Below are 22,669 nucleotides of genomic sequence, written 5' to 3'. Positions count from 1 at the left end.
CTGAAGAAATAGGGAAAAGTATAAGCATTGTCAAGTTAATGTAAATATATGATAAGACAAGAGATAATTTGAAATGAAGTTGGCCAGAGAGGCAAAAATTCAAAACGCTTTAAGCAGGAAACCTGTGAGAGTTGGTTGGACCATTAGATGATCGAGGGATTAAAGGGGTACTTAGGGAGATAAAGCTATCGCAGAAAGACTAAATTAATTCTTTGCTTTTGTGTTTAATAATGAGGATGTTGGGGAGGTAATGGTTCTGGAGACAGTTTTTCAAAGGTGATGACTAGAATGAACTGAACCAAATCACGGTGAACCTGGAAGATGTAGTAAGCCAGATTGACAAACTGAAGAATAGCAAATCACCTGACTGGATGGTATACATCCAGAGGGTTCTGAAAGAACTCGAAAATGAAATTTCAGATCTATTAGTAAAATTTGTAACCTATCATTAAAATCGGCATTGTACCTGAAGACATGAGGGTGGCCAATGTAACCCCAATATTTAAAAAAGGGCTCTAGAGGTGATCCAGGAAACTAGACCAGTGAATCTGATTTAAGTGCTGGGAAAAATAGTTGAAACTATTCTAAAGAATAAAATTACAGAAGATATAAATAGAAATGGTTTATTGGGACACAGCCAGCATGGATTTACCCAAGGGAAGTCTTGCCTCACAAATCTTCTACCTTTTTTTGATGGAGTTAACATGTGGATAAAAGTGAACTGGCAGATTTAGTGTATTTGGATTTTGAGAAGGCAACTGACAAAGTCCCTCATGAGAGGCTTCTAAGAAAACTAAAAAATCATGGGATAGGAGGCAATGTCCTTTCATGGATTGCAAACCAGTTAAAAGACAGGAAACAGTAGAATTAAATGGTCCGTTTTCTCAGTGGAAAAAGGTAAACAGTGGAGTGCCTCAGGGATCTGTACTTGGACCGGTGCTTTTCAATATATTTATAAATGATCTGGAAAGGGATATGATGATCAAATGTGCAGGTGACACAAAATTATTTAGTTAAATCACATGCGGACTGTGATAAATTGCAGGAGGACCTTGTGAGACTGGAAGGTTAGGCATCCAAATGACAGATGAGATTTAATCTGGATAAGTGCAAGGTGATAAAGGGAAAAATAACCCATGCTGTAGATACACGATGTTAGGTTCCATATTAGGAGCTACCACCCAGGAAAAGATCTAAGAGTCAGGGTGGATAATACATTGAATTAGTCAGCTTAGTGTGTTGCAGTCAAAAAAGAAAACAATACTAGGAATTAATAGGAAGAGAATGCTGAATAATATGCAGAATGTCATAATGTCTCTAACATTTCTTGGTGATATGTGCAGATTCGCTCTCCTGTGTACTTTTATGCATACAGACCCCGGGATAATTTTTAGAAAGTCCATTTACACGGATATATGTTTTGAAAATTGACTCCTTAAAGTTCCATTTATAGCTTCAAAAATGTGTTAAATTGACAAATGGCCATCTGTTTGTATCTCATTTGGAAGACAAGTTACATCAAGGTGCAGTAATTCCCCTCTCATGGTATTGCTATGATGACTCTTACAGTACAGACTGGGGTCTGATAGAAGAAGAATTTTGCCTAACCCTCAATTCTGTTTGTTTGACTCTCATGCTAGTATGCACCTTCCCTCCCACATTACATAAACATTTGTAACTGTATGATTGTGTTTAAATGTCTAGCTAACAGTTTTTCTGAGAGCGCTTTTGGTTATATGGTGATTGTCTCCTTTTGTTTTTTCTTAGATATAAGTACTTGGCACTAGGCACAAGATAACTTGTTTGACTTACTAGAAAGAGAATTAATAAGACAAAAAACTCATTTTTTCTTTGTACAGTTTTTTTAAACATTATTTTGTCCTTTAAATCCGTTTTAAAAATCTGTTTTCTTTCCTTTCAGACAAAAGATAGTTTGATGGCAAATGGTAAGCTTGATGAAGATGATGATTACGAAGAAGATGAAGATTTAATGTGGCGGCCCCCGAAGGAGGAAACTGACTTTGATGATGATCTCTTAGAGTATGATCAGGAACATATAAAGTTCATTGATAGTATGCTAATGGGGTCAGGGGCGTTTGTGAAGAAGATTCCTCTTTCTCCATTTTCCACCACTGATTCTTGCAACATGTGGAGGATTCCAAAAAAAGCGTCCCTGGGTATTGAACAGTTGTCCTCCGATTTTGATGACTTTGACTACAGTTCTTGGGATGCGATGTGTTATCTGGATCCGAGCAAGGCTGTTGAAGATGATGACTTTGTAGTGGGCTTCTGGAATCCATCAGAAGAAAACTGTGGTGCTGACACGGGGAAGCAGTCTATCTCCTATGACTTGCACACAGAGCAATGCATTGCGGATAAAAGTATTGCCGACTGCGTAGAAGCCCTGCTGGGCTGCTACCTGACTAGCTGTGGTGAAAGAGCTGCCCAGCTCTTTCTCTGTTATTTAGGCCTCAAGGTGCTCCCTGTGGTCAAAATGGCTGGAGGCTGCAGCACTTTGAGTTCCAGCAGGGAAAACTTCCACAGTCATAGAAAGAATCTTACAGTAAACTCTGTTGTCTCTGGAGCTCCTTCAGAGCCTTCTCTCAAAGATACAGAATATGGTTCTTTAAAGATTCCTCCAAGGTGTATGTTTGATCATCCAGACGCAGAGAAAACCCTCAGTCACCTTATATCTGGCTTTGAAAACTTTGAGGAGAAAATCAACTACAGGTTTAAGAATAAGGCCTATCTTCTTCAGGCCTTTACTCATGCCTCCTACCACTACAATACTATTACGGGTGAGCAGTCTTAGATTTTTCATTGTAAGTATTCGTTACAGCTTTACAAGGAAGCAAAATTTCGTACCCCTGGATTTTCGAAAGAACCTCTGGTATGATCAGCAGTGGTACAGTTACATAATGTTCCTTGTCACGTGGAGTTCAAGTTTCTCAAAGCCCTTGTCCGCATGGCTAAATATACACACGAGCTTCCGTGCTACATGTCCTTTTAGCAGGGGTCAGAAAGAGGCGTTCCTGAGCGGGTGTGTTAGGTTGGGGAGGAAAACAACACGCACACTTAGAAGCATGCATTTCATTTCGCTACCCGCTGCTGTCTGCCCCCAACAGCAGTTGTAAAGTGCGTGTGAGGGCTTTTAGCCACTTCATTTTCACAGAGAGATTGCCCAGGTCTGTGCGGTAAAAGTACCCACTTTGTCGGCTGCACGGGCTATTTGAAAAGTGTCCCCCACCCAAAAAAAAAAAAATTAGTATTTTGAAGCAAAAGGCATTTGCACAAAATAAAATCTAAACCCGAGTCTTATGCAAAAATAGCAACAGATTCCATCAGTAAAGAATTCAGTCTCCTCAGTAATATGATCAGTTGATGTTAATATTTACCCTCCCCCCCTTTAACTTCCACACACGCATGGCCTGCACATTCAGCTTCATGTGCTTGTGTGCATGTACATGCACTAATATTAGGGCAAAAAGTCTCTGGAGAAGCAGTTTTAAATAGCACCTTTCAGCTACTAACTGTACAGTTTTTATTTATGCAGCAATTACTTGAGCTCGGGTAGATCTTTGAAAGACGACAAAAGCTATCAAAATAAATCTTTGTGGGGCATGACAGCAGTTTAGTGTCCACTAACTCGGCATATGCAGTCCGTGCAGTTAGAGTAGCTTTAGTTTGCTACCCAGAAGAAATCTGGACTACCTTCAGATGTGCATTTACTGTCATTCTGCTTTGTTATGCAAGTGTCTGTTTCATGAAACAGATCAGGAAAAGGTGATCTTCAGCAGCACCATGGCCCTCTTTTCCTCCTCCAGCGCTTTCTTTGAGAGAACGTACATGATCGCCGCATGAATAGCTGAATAGAGATCTTTTTAATGTTTAAACGCATGCTGCTGCGGCCTCTTATTTCAAAATGTTTGTTTTTGCTGGATTGAAACATACAGTATAATGTTTGAACTTCCTTTTGCTTCTAATTCTTTGTTTTTTAAAGTTTATTGGAGCACAGCAAGGTGAAATTGAGTAAGATGATTGTGGTTACAGATAATCACCTGATTGCACTTTCAAGAGAAGCTTGGAAAAAAACTAATAGGCACCAATAAATGGCTAGGGCTTTTCATGTCCCGGGTTGTAAGGACGTGCTCTTCATACCTAATATGCTTGGACAAGCACTGATTTAACATAAGGAGACACTTCAACTTGGCTAGCTCAAAAGTTGGCCAAGCTGAAAAGCCCTCTTTGTGGGGGTTTTAGCACTAGTGTACAGTACTGTAACATCCTGAAAAAAAAAGAAACAAACTTTTATAGTGAGCTTCCTTCATGACATGGAGATTAGCACGTCTACCAATGGGGTTCTTGTTCTTCCTCAGTGCTGTTCCAGCTGTAGTCTTTTATGCTAGAGTCTAGATGCAAGGGGCTTAGGTTTAGAGGCCTGCCTGCCAGGCCCTGTACACGCAAAGGAAGCCCTAAAAAGCTGGAACAGTAACTTTACTTAAAAGGTATTTTCACTGTTGGGCAGCATTTTAGCACTCGAAATCTGCAGAGGATTTCAGATTGGTTGACTTTGAATTGGCTAAGTTAATTTGCCTTTTTAAAGTGCTATTTCAGTTTAGCCTACCTGAAAGACAACATGCTATCTCAGGTTTGGATAGCACTAAAATTGTCATACTATGTAACCTGTTGAGGGTAAAAACACTTTTTAAAATAGTTATTTTCTGTAATTTCAGGGGTTAACACATGCCGTGCATTCTTTCCATTTTTTTTTTGTGCTCAGACGCCTGCTTAATAGGGACATTCCCCTGACAAAGGAACTTGGCTCCCCCATCAGCTGTCTCCCCAGTCTGGCTGGACCACTTTGACTAGTTGGAGGGAAAGGGCACTTGGCACTTGCCCACTCTGAAATTGGCTGTGCCCCCTTCCTCCATCGAAACATTTCTGGAGCCGCCGTTGCTGCTTGGCCAAGCCGGGAGTTTACGTTTCCTGATTTGTTTCCAAATGGATCCAGCAACGAGTGGGAGGGCAGCTGAGAACACAGCACCCAAATAAACCCTTGCAGTTGTAAAGATATTATTATTTTATAAGATTTGTGTAAAATTGTTAGGTAGGACTGGAAAGAAAATATTTTTAACGTAAACTCTTTCATCTTCCTTTACTTGGGTTGATTTTTATGTCAAAGATTGCTACCAGCGTTTAGAATTCCTCGGAGATGCAATTTTGGACTACCTCATAACCAAGCACCTTTATGAAGACCCGCGGCAGCATTCTCCCGGCGTTCTGACTGACTTACGGTCAGCTCTCGTCAACAACACCATCTTTGCATCACTAGCTGTGAAGTATGACTACCACAAGTATTTCAAGGCCGTCTCTCCGGAGCTCTTCCATGTTATCGATGACTTTGTACAGTTCCAACTCGAAAAGAACGAAATGCAAGGAATGGATTCTGAGGTATGGGGGACGTAAAGTGTTTTCTGTGCATTCTAGCAAAGTGTCCTGGTTCCCATGGAAATTCTGAGCTTGATTATTGGTAATCATGTTGGCTATTGTTCTGTATGTTTTGTATAGCACGTTTGCGTGAAACAAAACCGTAAGTGTCATGGGTTGGCCTGAATATTCTCCCCCGAACATTCATCTTATTTACGTGGCTTGGAAATTGCATAAAATTAAAACCACAGTTCTAAGAGCACTCAGTATGAAATTTGTGGTACATAAGTCCAAGATGGCCCCTAACTTTCCATAGTATAGAGTTTGAGTAAGTGATGTACAAATTGTGATACATTTTATTGGATCAAACTTCTATAAGATGATGCTTTTTATCTATGCAACTGTCCATACATAGGAATATACACACGATCAGATTTGTAGGAGGTTCTTAAAAGTTGTGGCACTAGACATAGAAATTTAAAAAAAAAATCCTTTTCTCCATTCACATAAAAAACCCACACAACAAAGCATATTCACTGCTGTAAATGACAATCAAATGGTTTAGATTAAAAAGCAGTTATTTGCTGCTTGTTGAGGTTATACAAATATATTATATAGGTTTAAAATGGGAAGAGATACACAGCGAGTCAAAAGGCATAATAAAGCAGAGAGCTCTGGATACTGTCTAACTCCTGCAATATGAGAAGGTTTGATTAGGCTATGTGCGACTGCTTTGGCTACCAGAACATAATGAGGGCAGCACTCAACGTGCTAGCACGTTCATTACGAGGGAGTGCTGACAATGCCTTGAATTACATTAACACGGTTACTTTTCTAGCTCTTTAATGGAAGTCTTCCTACATAAATATCTTGGTTATTTCTACAGAGCAGGTGAAGAGCTCAGCTACAAAGCAATTCAGCTTTCTTTATTGCTTTATTTTTCTTTGTATGCATGCACACATTTGGAGCAGGCCTGCTAGAGATAAATTACTCAAATAAATGCTATTCTAATGAAAACGGAGAATTCCTTTCTGACTCCAACCACATAGTCTTCATGTTCTGATCTAAATATCAGTTTCTGAATGGCAAATGACATGAAAATGCAAAGTGTTTGGTGTTCATTATTTTACACTTTAAGCAAAAACTGCAATAGAATAATTAATGTATTAAAAAATATATATATTAAAACAGATTAGAAAGGTACAGAGAAGAGCAACAAAAATTGCAAAGGGAATGGAAAATCTCCCTTATGGAGAGAGGCTAAACAGATTAGGGCTCTTTAGCTTGAAAAAGAGGCAATAGAAGGAATATGAATGGGGTGGAATGGGTAAATAGGGCAATACTATACAAAATACCACATACAAAATAAATCAAGAATATTAAATAAAAAATAACTATTACTTTGCTCATATGGTATCTTACTGTAGATGACCCACACTATTTAACAAACTGTAATTATAGCAATATAAAAAGAGGTTGTCATATACAGCTACCGTTCCATCAGCAACATCCCAGCGGTGCCCCAGTGTAATCATAGCCCTCCTTAGAAAAAATGTCCAGATGGAGTCTCTATTGATTTATTTTAATAAGTTTTAATTACATAAGAAAATGTATCTATTTATTTATTTATTTATTTAAAATTTTTATATACCGGCATTCATGTTGCAAACACATCATGCCTGTTTACATATAACAGGGGTGTACAATGAACAGTTGAATAACCTATTAGTGTAGAAGGAAGCAGTTACAAATAACAAGGTAATAGAACTGGGAGAAGAGAAGAAAAGGGAGAGAATTAGGTATAGGTATTTACATTAGTAATAACATTAATTAGTAATGTTAATTAATTAATTAATTAGTAATAACTATAATTAATAATAATTATTATATTTGTTATTATAATAATGTTATTATAATTATAATGTTTAATGTTTAATTAATGTTTAATATTAATGTTTAATATAATTAATTATTATTATAATTAATTATTATTATAATTAATAATTATTATATAACTAATATATTAATAACAATTAATTAATAATAATTAATATAATTAATAATTATTATAATTAATAATAATTATTATATTTGTTATAATAATGTTATTATAATTTATTATAATGTTTAATGTTTAATTAATGTTTAATATAATGTTTAATTTATTATAATGTATAATAACATTATTATAATGTTATTATAATAATGTTATTATAATTAATAATAATTAATTAGTAATAACATTAATTAGTAATAACAATAATAATAACATCTAGATGATCACAGCCATGGATAAACAGTTCAACTATCAACACCCGACATGGACCATGTTTTGAAAATTCTTCATCGGGGTTACTATTTAATTTATATTTTGCTTTTCGTCACGTCAAAGTGGGTTACATTCAGGTATTATAGGTATTTCCCTGTCCCCAGAGGGCTTACAATCTTTGTTGCATGCCGGCACTGGAAACTCAAAGTGCATTTAAATTACTGATCTGACCTACAAAATATCCATTCGTGACCATAAAGCACTATTCAAAGAATCCAATTGTATGACGGAAACGAAGAAAAGGGCACATGGAGTTAACCTGCTCGGTGGTAATTACTACAGTATGCATGGGGATAACTACCCTTAACAATTAGCCTTGTTGCTTTTGATGCAACTGCAACATTGCTCTCTGCTTTGACGGCAGGGGGAGGGGAATTGGATTCAGACGACAAGTAGTTTGGGCCCCAATTTTTAAGGTATGGGGTACTGATATGCATACATGACAGAAAAAGCACAGGACTGCTTCGATGGCCAAGACCAAAAGGAAAGCATGTTAAGAGGCATTGTCTGAGTTTTCAAGAAGGCTCCTTACCCAGTAAAAATGTTGCAGTGTTAATATATAAGACTTGGGGGTAACCTGCACGGAGTGGCATTTACTACCCTTAACAGAAACATGAGCATAACCTGCACAGATCAAACAGAAAAAATGCTTTACACCACACATTTACTCCGCCAAAATTTAAAATCTGAAATATACCCCTTAATGGAGGAAAAAGACCTCAGAGCCCAAGTGTAGGTATTCACCAAGATTTTTACACATTTACGAGTGAGCTGATCATTGGTCTTTAAAAAACCTCTAATATTCCTTTATTGTACATTTTTTAATTGTTCTGCATATCAGGGGTAACCTGCAAGGAGCAGCAGTTACTACCATAAGAAACTTGCTGGACAGACTAGATGGACCATTTGGTCTTTTGCTGTCATCAATACTATGTTACTATATTATGGTAAGAAAACCGGGGTGAAAAAACATAAGAGCCAGTACCTAACTTAGAAGGCCATCATATTTAGCGCTCTAAACATTCGCTAAATTGCTGCTTCATGTACAAAACATAACGCTTAGCGTAACAATACTTTACTTTTTAAAAAAAAAATAATCATTGGTCTCTGAAATGTCTAAAAAGTTTGTATATTTTTTTGTTTGTTAGTATAAATATAAATATTGGGCAAAAAACTTATCTTAAGAGCGTAGACAGAATAATCCAATTTTTTTTATTTTTAAGATATAGGATTGTAGTGGAAGCATCCAGATGCAAAACCACCAGAGCGCCTGATGCGCATTTTGATTCTTCTCAGGGGCATTGGGTCTTTACTACAATGTTGAAAAAACAAGGCTTCCATTAATAAGAAACTTTTACACACACGGGAGAATTTTCAAAGGGCCATACACGTAAAAATCGGGACTTATACGCGCTGCACTCATTTTCAAAAGGGCCCGGCCACGCACGTAATTCCCAAAATACACTTTCCTAGCGTGTAGCAGATGGACTCAAAACAAATGGGTATAGTGTGCTCGTGCTAGCAGTTGGAGACGGATCTGACGTCAGCACGGGTACATATACCCCCGCAGGAAGTGCAGCAATTCAGTAATTTCCGTCTCCAAAGCAGTTTGGAGCTACCTCACGCTCGCTGAGCGTGTTTCCAAATTCGAACGACTAAATTCCTAGAAGAAACCTATTGAAGACAAGCCCCGCACTCCTGTGGTGAGGCCCTCGCCCAGTTGAGTTCTCCCAAGCTGACTTCCGTGGTCCCTCGGATGTAAGTGCCTCGGTCCGGTGGCCGGTTCGCGGCAGGGACCTAGCCCCCGAGCGAGAAGGGCTCGGGCGCAGCTTGGTCCCCGAGCGAGACAAGTTCGGGTGCGGCCTAGAGGCAGCCTCGGTCCCGGCGTGGACTTGGCCCCCGAGTGAGAAGGGCTCGGGCGCTCCTTGGCCCCCGAGCGAGACGAGTTCGGGCGCGGCCTAGAGGCAGCGGGCGCACTTCCTTATGCGCGGTGGTTGAAGTATACTGCCCCCGCAGCCGGAGACCGCCCGGGTTGCAACCGGGAAGCGCCGAAGACAAGGTAAGGCGTATATCTTTACTTGGTCTCCGAGGAAGTGTGGATTTGCTGGGCCTGCCTACGGGGCAGTACGCCAAGGAGGTTGCCTTTTTGCCTGCCTATTCAACTTCGCCGCTGAGCGATAGGCGCATGTTGTTAGCGCACGCGATAGGCGCACGTTTACAAGCCGCCCGTGGATAGGCGCACGTTTACAAGACGCCCGTGGATAGGCGCACGTTTACAAGACGCCCGTGGATAGGCGCATGCTGTTAAGCGCTCTTGTTAGGCGCACTTATTGGGCGACACCGGATTTCAGGCGAATGGAGCATAAGAAAGCCCATGCAGCCGCAGGGCCGGCACCCCCAGAATCTGGCATGAAAGCTCTAAGCCTCTGCTCAGCATGCAACCTCAGAGCCACACAGAGCGAGGAAGCAGACTCACTATGTGAGGAGGCCATGGGAGTCCCAGGACAGGACCGGCCCCAGCCCAGCGGTTCCTCAGGGAGCACACCGGACTTAGGGGGCCGCGGCGAGCAACCAGGGAACCTAAGAGACCTGGTGCCCCTGCGGCCAGATCCGGCTTCGCTTTCCTGGGTAGAATTATTCAAAGGGATTCACGCCTTTGTCCACTCATCACCTGACAGCCCCGCTTATGGGGATTCGGATTGCTCCCAGGACAGTGAGGAGCCCCCCGAGGAGGGTGAACTTCCCTCGGAAATAGAGCCATATCGGACCATGAGGCGCTTCTTTCAGAAAGAGGATCTTTCAGGCCTGGTCTCGCAATGTCTTTCGGAGCTGGCCATTCCGAGCCAGGATACCCCAGGGGGCCCTAAGATGAACCCCCTGTTAGAGGGCCTGCGCCAACCGGCTCACCATTTTCCCCTCCTACAGGCAGCACAGCAGCTAATCGATCTGGAATGGAAGGCACCGGAGGCCTCATTTAAAGGGGGTCGGGCCTTGGCAGGCATGTACCCTCTGGATCCGGCATCCAAGGAGCTGTTGGCGTGCCCCAGGGTAGACGCCATAGTTAACGCAATAGTGAAGCACACCACCATTCCGGTTGAGGGGGGAGCGGCCCTCAAGGATTCGCATGACCGACCATGGACACCATTCTGAAACAAGCCTTTGAGGTAGCAGCCATGTCCCTACGAATCGCGACCTGCTGCACTGTGGTGAAGCGCTCCTGTTTGTCACAGGCGAGAAACAACACCCAGGGAGCAGACATGGAATCAGCTCTCGCATTTCTCACTGACACAGCCTCCGACCTCGTTCGTACGGCAGCCAAGGGAGTCTCCTCTTCAGTGGCCGCCAGGAGGCAGCTTTGGCTACGTCATTGGGCGGCCGACTCGTCCTCCAAGACACGACTCACAAGAATGCCCTTTAAGGGTTCCTTACTGCTCGGCAGCGATCTCGAGAGCTGGGCTACTAAATGGGGTGCCTCCCCATTACCCCATCTACCAGAAGACAGGGCAAGGAGGAGCCAGTTTTCTTTTTCTAAACCATCTAGAGGTAGAAATTCGCAGCGCTTCAACCCTTACAGGACTCACTATTGAGCACCTCGTTCCCAGGCCAGGAACCAGTCCTTTCGGACTAAGCATAACAAGAAGAGAACCGGCTCGGGTTCCGGCCCTGGCCGCAACCCATGATGACAATCAGCTGACCTATCCGGGGGTAGCAGCCATAGGTAGCTCCCCTGATGATTTGGGCAGAAGCAAATCTCCAGGACATCTCCGCCGTCCACGTTGCCGGGAAGGACAACACGACGGCAGACTTCCTCAGCAGAGAAAGCCTAAACCCGGGGGAGTGGCAGCTGTCACCCACAGCCTTTCAGATAATTGTGGATCAATGGGGGACGCCAGCCATGGACCTCTTAGCGGACAGGTCCAACGCTCAAGTACCCAGATATTTCAGCCGCAGGCGGGATCCTCGGGCTCAGGGGATCGATGCCCTGGTACAGCCGTGGCCTCAGGGGATCCTGTTATATGCCTTTCCTCCATGGCCCCTGCTGGGTGCCATTGTACACAGGATTCAGCGACACAGAGGCCTAGTTCTTCTAGTGGCCCCGGACTGGCCAAGAAGACCCTGGTACGCAGACATGAGAAGACTACTGGCAGGGAACCCCTCTACCTCTGCCTCCCTACAGGGACCTGCTGCGGCAAGGTCCCATCCTCCACGAGGATCCGGCTCAATTCTCTCTTACGGTCTGGCATTGAGAGGGCTCGACTGAAGAAAAGGGGATACTCGGAGCCGGTTATAGATACACTCCTTCGAGCATGCAAGTTCTCCACATCCTCATTAAAAATGGGATTTAAAGCCAACACATTCCAATGTTGCCTAATACTAAACGCGACTGGTGCAAATTTGTTTGAATGTGGAAGTACATATGTTACTCAAGATTTGGCAGATTTACATCAGTACCATAATAATGATGCACGTCCGGAGTATAAAGTTCTATGATAAGCCACCTTTACCACTGAAAGGGATACCTCTATTGGAAAAAAATCTTTGGACTAACAAAAATGCTTGACATTTGAACTCTTCAATAGAGGAGCAAATTTGATTTTAAAAAAATTGCCTACTGGTAATCCTTTCTTAAAGGCAATGGAATGAAATGACTGGAACTTCATAGTTATTGTGATCCACTTTTTTTGTGCAATACAGATGTAGATAAAACCATCAGAATCCCTGGTGATTAGAATATCCAAAACTACAATGTGACAGGAATTATAAGTTATTGTAAATTTCAGGAATTGGTCAACAGAATTAATCCACATGTGAAAAGCTGTCAGGTCCTCTAAAGTGGAATTTCAAATAAAAATTAGATCTATGTATTTCATCCAAATTAGAACTTTTGAAAAAAAGGAAGTATAGATGGATTCCTCATATTTGGCCATCACTAAATTAGTGACTGATGGGGCTACTGGTGAAGCCATTGCAATTCCATGTTTTTGGGAAAAATAAACTTGTCATTAAGTAGGAAAAACATTTTTCGGATCACCAACTCTTACCTCTATCAAAAAATGTTTTGGAGCATGAGGTTCTTCTCTCTTTTCTCCAGGGTGCCTGTAATAACTCTCATTGCTGAATCGTGCAAGACGTTTGTATATAAAGAGACATCTATGGTTACCAGTATAACACTGAAGGATACCAGAGATAGACTGTATATCTTCTTTAATACGTCTGTTGTGTCCTATACATACAACTTCATTTGTACCAAATATGGTCTCAAGAATTTATCCAAAAAAAAAGATAATGGTTTTAGTAATGAACCATTACTGGAAACAATCTGTCTTGCAGGAGGGTTACTTAAGGTTTTAGGACTCTTTGGCACCCCGTATAAAACTGGGGTACAGGGAAAAGGGACCTGGAGAAATTGGGGCTCCCTGGGGGGAGGGCGAGTAATCCCGTGATAGTAATTAATCGATTCGGGTCTAATTCTTTGTTTGGATCATAATCCAAACAGGCATAATATTGTTGGTCTGCTAATTGACCCAGCATTTTGTCGCAATACTGTGCTCGATCTTGCACCTCTATACCACTGCCTTTATCTGCAGGTTTAATTACTGTTTGAGAATTAGAAATCAATTCTTTAAGTGCAGGCCAATAATGAGCCTGTAAATTAAATTGTGTTTCACCGGAAATTTGGTCAATTTCAGCAAGATCTGAGGACTAAAATCTCGAAACCTAGAGATTTTAACATCCAGTGGTATCAGAGGTATCCATCTTAAAGTAGAAAAAAAAATGATGGATGTGGGTTCCTGAAATCAGAACATGTAGAGAAAAAATTGTAATTGCAAAGAATGAATAAATCTAAAAAGAGCAATGTAACCTCTAAATGGGTCATGTAAATTTGTGGGTACATATGATAGACCGAAATTAAATACCTATTCTTGGGCACAGGATAAAGTAACAGAAGGTAGATTCTGACGTGTTCGAGAACATGTTTATGGACCATCCCAGGTTGCATATGCTGATAACATTTGTTTCCAAAAATTTCTAAGTTACCTTTCGAGAACCTTATTTTAGATGCTTGGTTAAATGTTTCCCTTTTTCTGTGAGGTCTACACAGGATGGGACAGAACCCCCAGTATAAGTCCTATCTTATCTACCCTAGAGGAAAGGCGAGATAGGGGAGATATGGTAGAGACATTTAAATATCTCTAAGGTTTCCATGCACAGGAGGTGAGCCTCTTTCAACGGAGAGGAAGCTGTAGAACGAGGCAGCATGGGATAAGGTGAAAGGGGGTAGACTCAGGAGTATTCTTAGGGAATATTTCTTTTTCAGAGAGAGTAGTGGATTCTTAAACTGCCTCCCAGTGAGATGAAGACAAAAATGGTATCTGAATTCAAGAAAGCATGGAATAACTCCATTGAAAGCTACATAAATTGGAAGGATGGGCAGACTAGATGGGCCATATGGTCTTTTTCTGCCTTGTTTCTATTCTTTAGGGTGTGTTTATGGAACTCAACTCCACAGAAATTCCTCCAACTTCAGGTGCAGAGCAGAACTCATCACAAAAAAAAAATCAAATTCTGGTATCACCTCAGTAATGGCAATGCAAACTCCCTTCAAAAACAGGCACATTATGAGGTAATACAAAACCCTGTAAAAAACAACTCGCATTCAACCTATTTAGCAAACCTGCCATATTATATCACGCTAACTGCTAGACTCGAACAGCAATAACTATACCCACGAAAGGGCAGCACTATAATATTACATGGGCCTTAGAACACCAAATACACCTACTGGAAAAATAAAATGACTGCTAGAGATTCTAACATAGAAATACACACTAGCAGAATATTTCTCCTTGGTCATATATACAAAACACAGAGAAATCCTCTCCAAATATAAAATAAGAGACCAAAACTGGGCAATAATAGAAATGGAAATCTCAAAATCAGATGCTCCATGCAGTGTAACGCTGGAGAAAGAGAAATGCATTTCCTGTTACACTGAGAAATATACATCCAGAGGATATACTCCAATTCCTAAACTGAAAATAAAATGCCTTTTCTACCTTTACTGACTCCACATCTTATTTTTATAATATTTATAGTAGTCCCACCCTTTTTGTTTTGTTCTCTTAACTCCTTTTCTCGGGTTGCCTTTCCGTTTTCTCTCCTCTTCTTATCTTCACTTTCCATCTATCTCTGACTTTGATATTTCATTTTCATCTCTTCCATTTTTTTCCATCTCTATCCACTCACAGCTAGATTTCACCTCTCCTTTTCATCCTCAGTGTCCCTCTTTTTCTTACCCACCTGCTTACCAGCTTTCCATGTTCCACTAACTGCCTTCCCAGCCGTCCCTTTTCGCCCTCTTTCTTACTCCTTCCCCAGCCTATTTCTTCCTCTCTATTCTTCCCTAGCCTTTCACCCACTGTAGTCCACCTTTTTTTTTCTCCTTTCCCGAGTCTTCAACTACTTTCCTCTACTTCTAATCCCTCTCACTACCTTCATCTCCTGCTGTCTCACAGCCCCTTCTCTACCTTCGTTCTTTCTTCTATTACCCCTCTTTTATCTCCTCTTCAGTCCTATCTCCCTCCTCTCTTACTTCCTTCTCAGCCCCACCTGCAGCCCTATCATACCCCTGAGCCCATTTAACATCCCCTCACTCATATACCCCAACCAATCACAGAGTCTTAGCTGTCCCACTATCTCTGCTTGGTCTTCAAGTTGCCATTTTTCCCCACCCAGTCTGAGTCCCTTCTGTCTCCCCAGTCTCCAGTCACTGAATTCCTGCTTGTTTCCGCTTCCTCCACCCATCTCAGAGTGCATATTCTCCCCCCCCCCCACCTAATGCCACGCTTCCTGAATCACCATTCTCCTGCTCACAATCCCTGACTTCCTCTCATCCCACCCAGTCAATCCCCTCTCTCTCATGAATGCATTTGCAGCCCTGTATACCTATACCTTGCAATGCCTCTGCATTTATGTATCAGATTTAATGGCTATATTGTATTTTTGCAAAATGTTTAAAGATAACTTTAAAATCTAAAGAAAAGAAAGAAACAAACATGTAGTCTGTGAATTGACGAGGTCCTATAGATAGGGTGTAGAAAAGCTGTAAAATCTCTTGTTTTGTTCTAATTGTACACAGCTCAGAAGGTCCGAAGAAGATGAAGAGAAGGAAGAAGATATAGAAGTACCGAAGGCCATGGGGGACATATTTGAGTCGCTTGCTGGTGCCATTTATATAGATAGTGGGATGTCTTTGGAAATGGTTTGGCATGTGTACTATCCTATGATGAGGCCATTGATAGGTGACTAGCCTTTATTGAAATATTTTTCTATAATTCACATACCTGCAGAAAAATTCTAAACGGATCTCTGTCCCCCTACAGAAAAATTTTCTGCAAATGTGCCTCGCTCCCCAGTGCGAGAATTATTGGAGATGGAACCTGAGACAGCAAAATTCAGGTGAGACCATTCTTTGGTTAGTGCGTATGATCTCCAGATTATAAAACGCATCATTAAGGATTGTCAAACTGGAATAGAAATCAAATAACTCAGAAGCTGTCTTACAGCTTTATTAGAAAACTCATCTCAGCATTTACTAAGAACTTGTGGAAGGATAGAGCGTGTAGTTGAGTGTGAGAGAACACAATCCAAATAATTAGTATGGAAGTTTGAAATCTTATTCCCTGAAGGAACCTATTTATCGAAACAGCGGCCATTGTTGGATTACAGTGCGCAACTGTTAATGTTCATGCGAATTAAGATTAGAGTATGAAATCAATAGAAGAGAAAGTACAAAAAGAAGTGAGTGTAATAAAGGCTGGAGTAGTGTGTTCAGTTCTAGAGGCCATATCTCAGAAGGGATATAGAGAGACTGGAGACGTGTCAAAGAAGGGCAGCCAAAATGGTGCAGGCTTGTACTGGAAGCCCTGTGAAATGAGACTGAAGGAGTTCAATATGTACAGTTTAGAAGAGAGGCGAAACAAGGGATATGATACAGGCATTTAAATACCTGAAAGGTATTAATGCATAGGAAGCCAAGCTTTTTCAATGGAAAAGAAGCTGAGGAATAGGGGTCACAAAATGGAACTCCAAGGGGGTAGAGTCAAGTTCCCTGTACATACCAGGATCAGTCCATAAGGTGGGTTATGTCCCCTGTCCAGCAGATGGAGTCAGACAAGGCTTCGGAGGGTGCTGCCATATAAACCAGTGCACCCTCTGTGAGCCCTCAGTATCTTTCTGACTCCAGCAGATAGGAGTAGGGGAACCTTGGCTTCCCCTGTCTTGGAGAGAGTTTATTCTTTCTTCCTTCTTCTCTTGTGATTTACTTAGATGGATCAAGATATAACTCCAAGGGGGTAGAGTCAAGATCAGTGTTTTCACAGAGAGGGTGGTAGATACCTGGAATACGTTCCCAGAGGAGGTAGGGATGACGAGATAAGTGACATTTAAAGAAGGCATGGGAGGATCCCTGGTAGCAAGAAAATGGTAATGAAGGCACTGGTCAACTCAGGCCAGCAGTGATATGGCCACATTGTGCTTCCTGGAAGGCATGGGGTAACCCACACAGAGCGGCAGATGCAACTCTAAAGGGGACACAGTGGGATTGGGGCTTGGGTTCCACATGGGAATTTGATCTAATTTTGGGTAAATGCACATAAAATTATTACAGGGCAGACTTAGATGGGCCTTTTTCTGCCATCATTTACCATGTTACTGTGAATTTGTTACTGTGTTGAATGCACAGTTTATTTTAAGTAATTAGATAGTGCCAGACTGAAAAAAACCTTTCACTAATAAATGAGGGTAAACAAACATCCATGGTACTATGTGGTTCAAATTACAGCAATGCAGATTCACCATAGCGCCAGTTGAAGGTGTCTGACACCCTCATTTTATAAAATAATTTTCTTATTAATTAAATGTTGAGACAAGCTTTTTTTTTTTTTTTTTCAAAATACTTTGAATGGAAGTGGCATGTATACATTCAAACAGTTTGAATACTACAGTTCAAAACTGACACATACTCAGCTGTACAAAAGCAGACCTACAGTGAGATCTAAAAATGCTTGGTTGAAGACACACAAAAGCTCCTAAGCAAGTATGATGACATCAGTCTTATAAACTCTCTTCATCCCATGCAGTCGACCAAAATCCACAATACCAACCATAATTAGGTCTCGATAATCTCTTAATGGTTGTTCTAAGCCATAAGGTTTTATTCTTTAGAAATCCCTAACACCCTCATCCCCATTCACTGCCAGACATAACATATGTACTCCCGCTCTATTCGCACCTCTCATACACACACATATGTACATGCCTTCATATTCACACTCACTCCTAAAACACAGACTTTGGAACTGTATGGTGGAATTTAAAAGCCCCCTACACATAGACCCTGTTTACTTTAAGTATTTGTGAGTAGACAGGTGTAGATGTAGTCATGCAACAGGTACTGCAATACAGTGTCGTGATTTCATGCTTACCAAGGTTAGTATTCAGAATCCAGAATACCCCAAAGCCAATATGTTGGCTTTCATCTCTGGTTGCAGTTGATCATAAAATCTTTTCCACTGTTTCACAGCAAATAGATACGAAAGTGGCCAAACATTCAGTATCTGACCACTCCACTTGCATAAACTGTGTCATTTTACCTTGCCACAGATCTATTGTGGGAAGTGTATCATCTATCCATTCATTAGGATGCATTTACACGCCACTGCCAGTGCCAGATGTGAGAACTTGGCTACATCGTGAGAATGTTTTGCGAATCCCAGCAGTTCTCCCAACAGAATTGTTTTCCCAGAGCGTGGCAGTGAAGCTCCTTTGCAACTAGAGTCCACATATAGCACTTTATCACAAAATGCAGACAGTTTGGGACACATCAAAAAAAACGCTAAATTCCAGGCTCAGCTTCACATTTAACATGCATAGGGGATGAGGTGATTTTCATTCTGTGGCACTTGACATCATCAATGTATACGTGCTGAAGCAATTTAAATTTCATATCTCTCCAGTTTGAATCTTTGAAATATTGGTATGACTTGAAAAACACCTTAATATTCTCAGGTTTAATCTCCACTCCCAGCAAAGAAGTCCAATAATTGCTTAGAGAATTCAAGCGTTGCTCCTGGAGTCGCAGTTTGCACAACTTATGCCAACCCAAGACAGAATTTCCTTTGGCCGTTGTGTTCTGTACATCTTGCAGAAAAGTGTACTCTGTTGTAAAAGTGCCTTCTGACCAGTATAGTGTCTAGACTGCAAGAAAGCAAAGAATTGAGTGGCGGGGATCTGATGAAATCTCTGCACTGCAGCAAAGGATAAGCAAATGGAGCTTCCTTCCTCGTATAAATCAGAAGTCCCCAGACTTTCCATTGACGAAAAGTAGAGCAGTATTCCATGTTGGGGGGTAAAATCTTCATTTTCAAGTAAAGGTATAAGTAGTGATTGGTGCACCCCTAATCCCCAGGTTTTACAAAGTCAGCACCAAGATAGTACACAGGGTCATAATAATACATTTGCATTCACCAGTTTCAATAATTATTATCAGTAGTGTGAGTTAAATATATAGGAGTCCAAGGGTGAACCATACCGTCTAGCAGACCCTTTTCACAATATGCATATTTTCCTGAAATCAACTCACCTAGGGGACACAACTGGCATGCCACATTGTAATATCTGTGATCTGGGAAATCTCCCCCCCCCCCCCCCCTACACACACACACACACATTAATTTAGAGCAGCTAATCCTTGCACTTTTTCCATTCCAAATAAGAGAGAAATTCTGACGAGCCACTTCGGATCTTTTACAATAAGCCAGCAGGGAAGCATCTACATTTTATACAAAAAGTTTGTTTGGTAGGATCACCATCTTCACAATATCGCATCTCCCTATGAAAGAGGTTGTAACTGCGCCTGCACATTTGTAAAGACCTCTGCAAAATTTGAGGCATAGAGAGGAGAAGATTTTGTGGAATGAATACTCTCAAATATTTAATTTTGTGTTTAGCCTATACAAAGGGGAAGGAAAAAGCCCGCCCAAGATGCAGAGGCATCGGTATCTAGTGCTAGCACTTCTGATTTGCTGAAATTTATTTTTAATCCAGCTACTGATTGGAATTGAGAAAATATTTTCACTATCACAAGAATATTCTCAATTGTCCAAACAATAAAATATCAATGAACAATAGCCATTTTTAGCAGATGTCCACTGACTGAGAAACCATGAACTTCTTTTTCTTCCCTTAATTGTATAGCTAATGACTCGATTGCTAAAATGAATAAAAGGGGTAAGAGTGGTCATCTGTCTAACCCCACATTGGAACCTAAACGGAAAGGATAGTTCAGCATTGAGACAAATACACACACTAGGATCACTATACATTGGCAATCTGCAATGTAACATGTTGCTTGCAAAACCATATTGTGATAGCACCCAAAACATAAATCCCCATATTAGAGGGTCAAAAGCTTTTTCCATATCCAGTCTGAGAATCATTGCATCAGATTTTGACTGATCACTTAAAGCTGCTATCTGACGTCGTATATTTTTAACACCGTGATGTCCTTTTACAAAGCCAGTTTTATCCCTGTGTATCATGTCTGGGAGTACCATATTAATTCTTCCTGCTAAAACTGCAGCCAAAATTTTCATATTGACATTTATGAGCGAAATAGGTCTGTATGATCCTACTTTTAAGGGATCCTTTCCTTTCTTGGGCAAGACTACTATTTTTCCGTCGGAAAAAAATCAGCAGAACCAGGGGTCATGATTTGAAACTCCAGGGAGGAAGACTCAGAACCAATGTCAGGAAGTATTTCTTCACGGAGAGGGTGGTGGATGCCTGGAATGCCCTTCCAGAGGAAGTGGTGAAGACCAGAACTGTGAAGGACTTCAAAGGGGCGTGGGATAAACACTGTGGATCCATAAAGTCTAGAGGACGTGAATGAAGAGTGGGTGGCTCGCGGGAATGACGGCTACTGCCTGGAGATAATACCCTTATTCAATAAACATACGGTTAATGCAACTTCAACATTGCTCTAAGCTTCAACGGCAAGAGGAAATGTGGAAAAAAGAATTTGCATTCACAAAAAAAGCAGGGAGTAGCTTGCTTGTTACGGCGGTTACTACCCAAAACCAAATAAGCCTGATAGAGGAATCCATGAACTCTACATCACTATAAACATAATTGTAACACTATGAATAGTGAATTTTACCCGTAAACAGTACCTTCCTGGTACACCTGGTCATGACCTACTTCACTAAACAATTATTTGTCTTTAATGATTTATTGTAACTGAACCTTTGACGGCACCTGTTAGAATGTACGATAGTACAATTTCCCTACATTAATTTATGTGCCAGCATGTAAACCGTTGCGATGGTAGATAACTTAGCGATGGTATAGAAAAGATTCTAAATAAAATAAATAAATAAAAATACTTCACTTTCAATACATATCCAGCATAGCTCTCTGCTTCAATGGCAGGGGAGAAAGACTGATACTTCACGCATATCCAGCATACCTCTCTGCTTCAACGGCAGGGGGAATGAAGAAAAGTGGATCTATATACAGACAACAACCAACAAGGACTGAATTACATAGTCTGGATAAGCGGATAGGTATGGGTGTAGCTTGCTTATTGCGGCGGTTACTACCCCTGACTAATTAAGCTAGATATTCACTTAAATGCAGTTCCAACACTGCTCTCTGCGTTAATGGTGGGGGTGGAAGGGAAATAGAACCAAAAGGTTACTAAGAGCCAAAGCTACCAGAAGTATGAGGGGAAAAAAAAAGTGCAAAGCTTGCTGGGCAGACTGGATGGGCCGTTTGGTCTTCTTCTGCCATCATTTTTATGTTTCTAGACTGATTCATGTCTGATGAGATAGAACCTTAGGTTATAATAGCATTTAAAAAATGCAACAAGAGATATTAATATTGGGACACGCAAGATTTTAAAGGATTCTGTTCCTAACCCATCAATCCCAGCAGCCCTCTCCAATTTAGATTTTGGATCATGTGAAAAGTTTCCCCGTCACTTATAGGCAGACTTAGTTTAGTCACCTGGTCCTGGGATAATTTGAGCCATCTAAAATTTGTAAAGAAATCTTTTTTTAATTTCTTCATATCTTTGATAGTACTCTAAAAACCTACTGGTGATATCTTCCAAAGAGTGCTTGTGTACTTGTCGTTTATCTTTTATATCTGGAATATGTGATCTAGGGCCCTTTATATGTATTAAATTTGCCAAAAGTTTACTAAGTTTGTTTCCATATCTATAAAGCTAATAGTGCAAAAAAGGAGCAATTTTGCGGCTCTCTGAAATGAGGTGAATATCCTATTCTGCTCCGATATGTCAGCTATGTGTCTGGCTTGAGCATCTTTCAGTGTTTTCATCATATGTAGTATGTCGGCATTTCTAGCTCGATTAACTCTCTCTACATAGGCTAGTATGTGTCCTCGCATCAGCACCTTCCCAAAATATCAACTCGGTAACCTCGTTATTAGAAGTGGTGACCACATAATCAGCCCATTTTTCCTTTAAATATGTCTGGAAGGTATCATCAAAATATAGCCCCAGGCTCATCTGCCAGGAAAAGGGCAGGTATTTAGGTTCCCTTAATTCCAACCCATAGGAAACTGACATGTGATCTGAGATAGAAATCGTTTCTATGGACCCCGGGAAACAAACTTTCTGATATCAAACAATAGTCCAGGCGTGAGTATGTTTTGTGAAGATTGGGAAAAAATGTAACTTCAAGCTCCCTCCCCTCGGTGCCAATAGGCCAAGTTCCTTTATTTACAAAGTTCACTCCCAGGTCTTCAGCACCTGGCTTGGGAATTTTGGCAGGTTTACAGCAACAATATTAAAATCCCCCCCACCCCCAATCGATTTATAATCTGGAAAAG

The 22,669-nt window shown here is 41.0% G+C and overlaps 1 protein-coding gene across 1 annotated transcript in view; it reads left to right on the top strand.

The window, feature by feature from the left end:
* LOC115089277 (endoribonuclease Dicer-like) overlaps positions 1-22,669 on the top strand; it is a 54,136-nt gene that overhangs the window by 27,619 nt on the left and 3,848 nt on the right. The window contains exons 4-7 of the mRNA XM_029597399.1: positions 1,922-2,798; positions 5,183-5,451; positions 15,897-16,059; positions 16,141-16,216. Of these exons, the coding sequence (XP_029453259.1) occupies positions 1,922-2,798; positions 5,183-5,451; positions 15,897-16,059; positions 16,141-16,216 (1,385 nt within the window). The remainder of the gene's footprint in view (positions 1-1,921; positions 2,799-5,182; positions 5,452-15,896; positions 16,060-16,140; positions 16,217-22,669) is intronic.

Source organism: Rhinatrema bivittatum, chromosome 4, assembly GCF_901001135.1.
Source record: "Rhinatrema bivittatum chromosome 4, aRhiBiv1.1, whole genome shotgun sequence".
Classification (NCBI taxonomy): Eukaryota; Metazoa; Chordata; class Amphibia; order Gymnophiona; family Rhinatrematidae; genus Rhinatrema; species Rhinatrema bivittatum.
The sequence above is the reverse complement of the archived record's forward strand: the minus strand, read 5'-3'. Positions and strand labels throughout refer to the sequence as shown.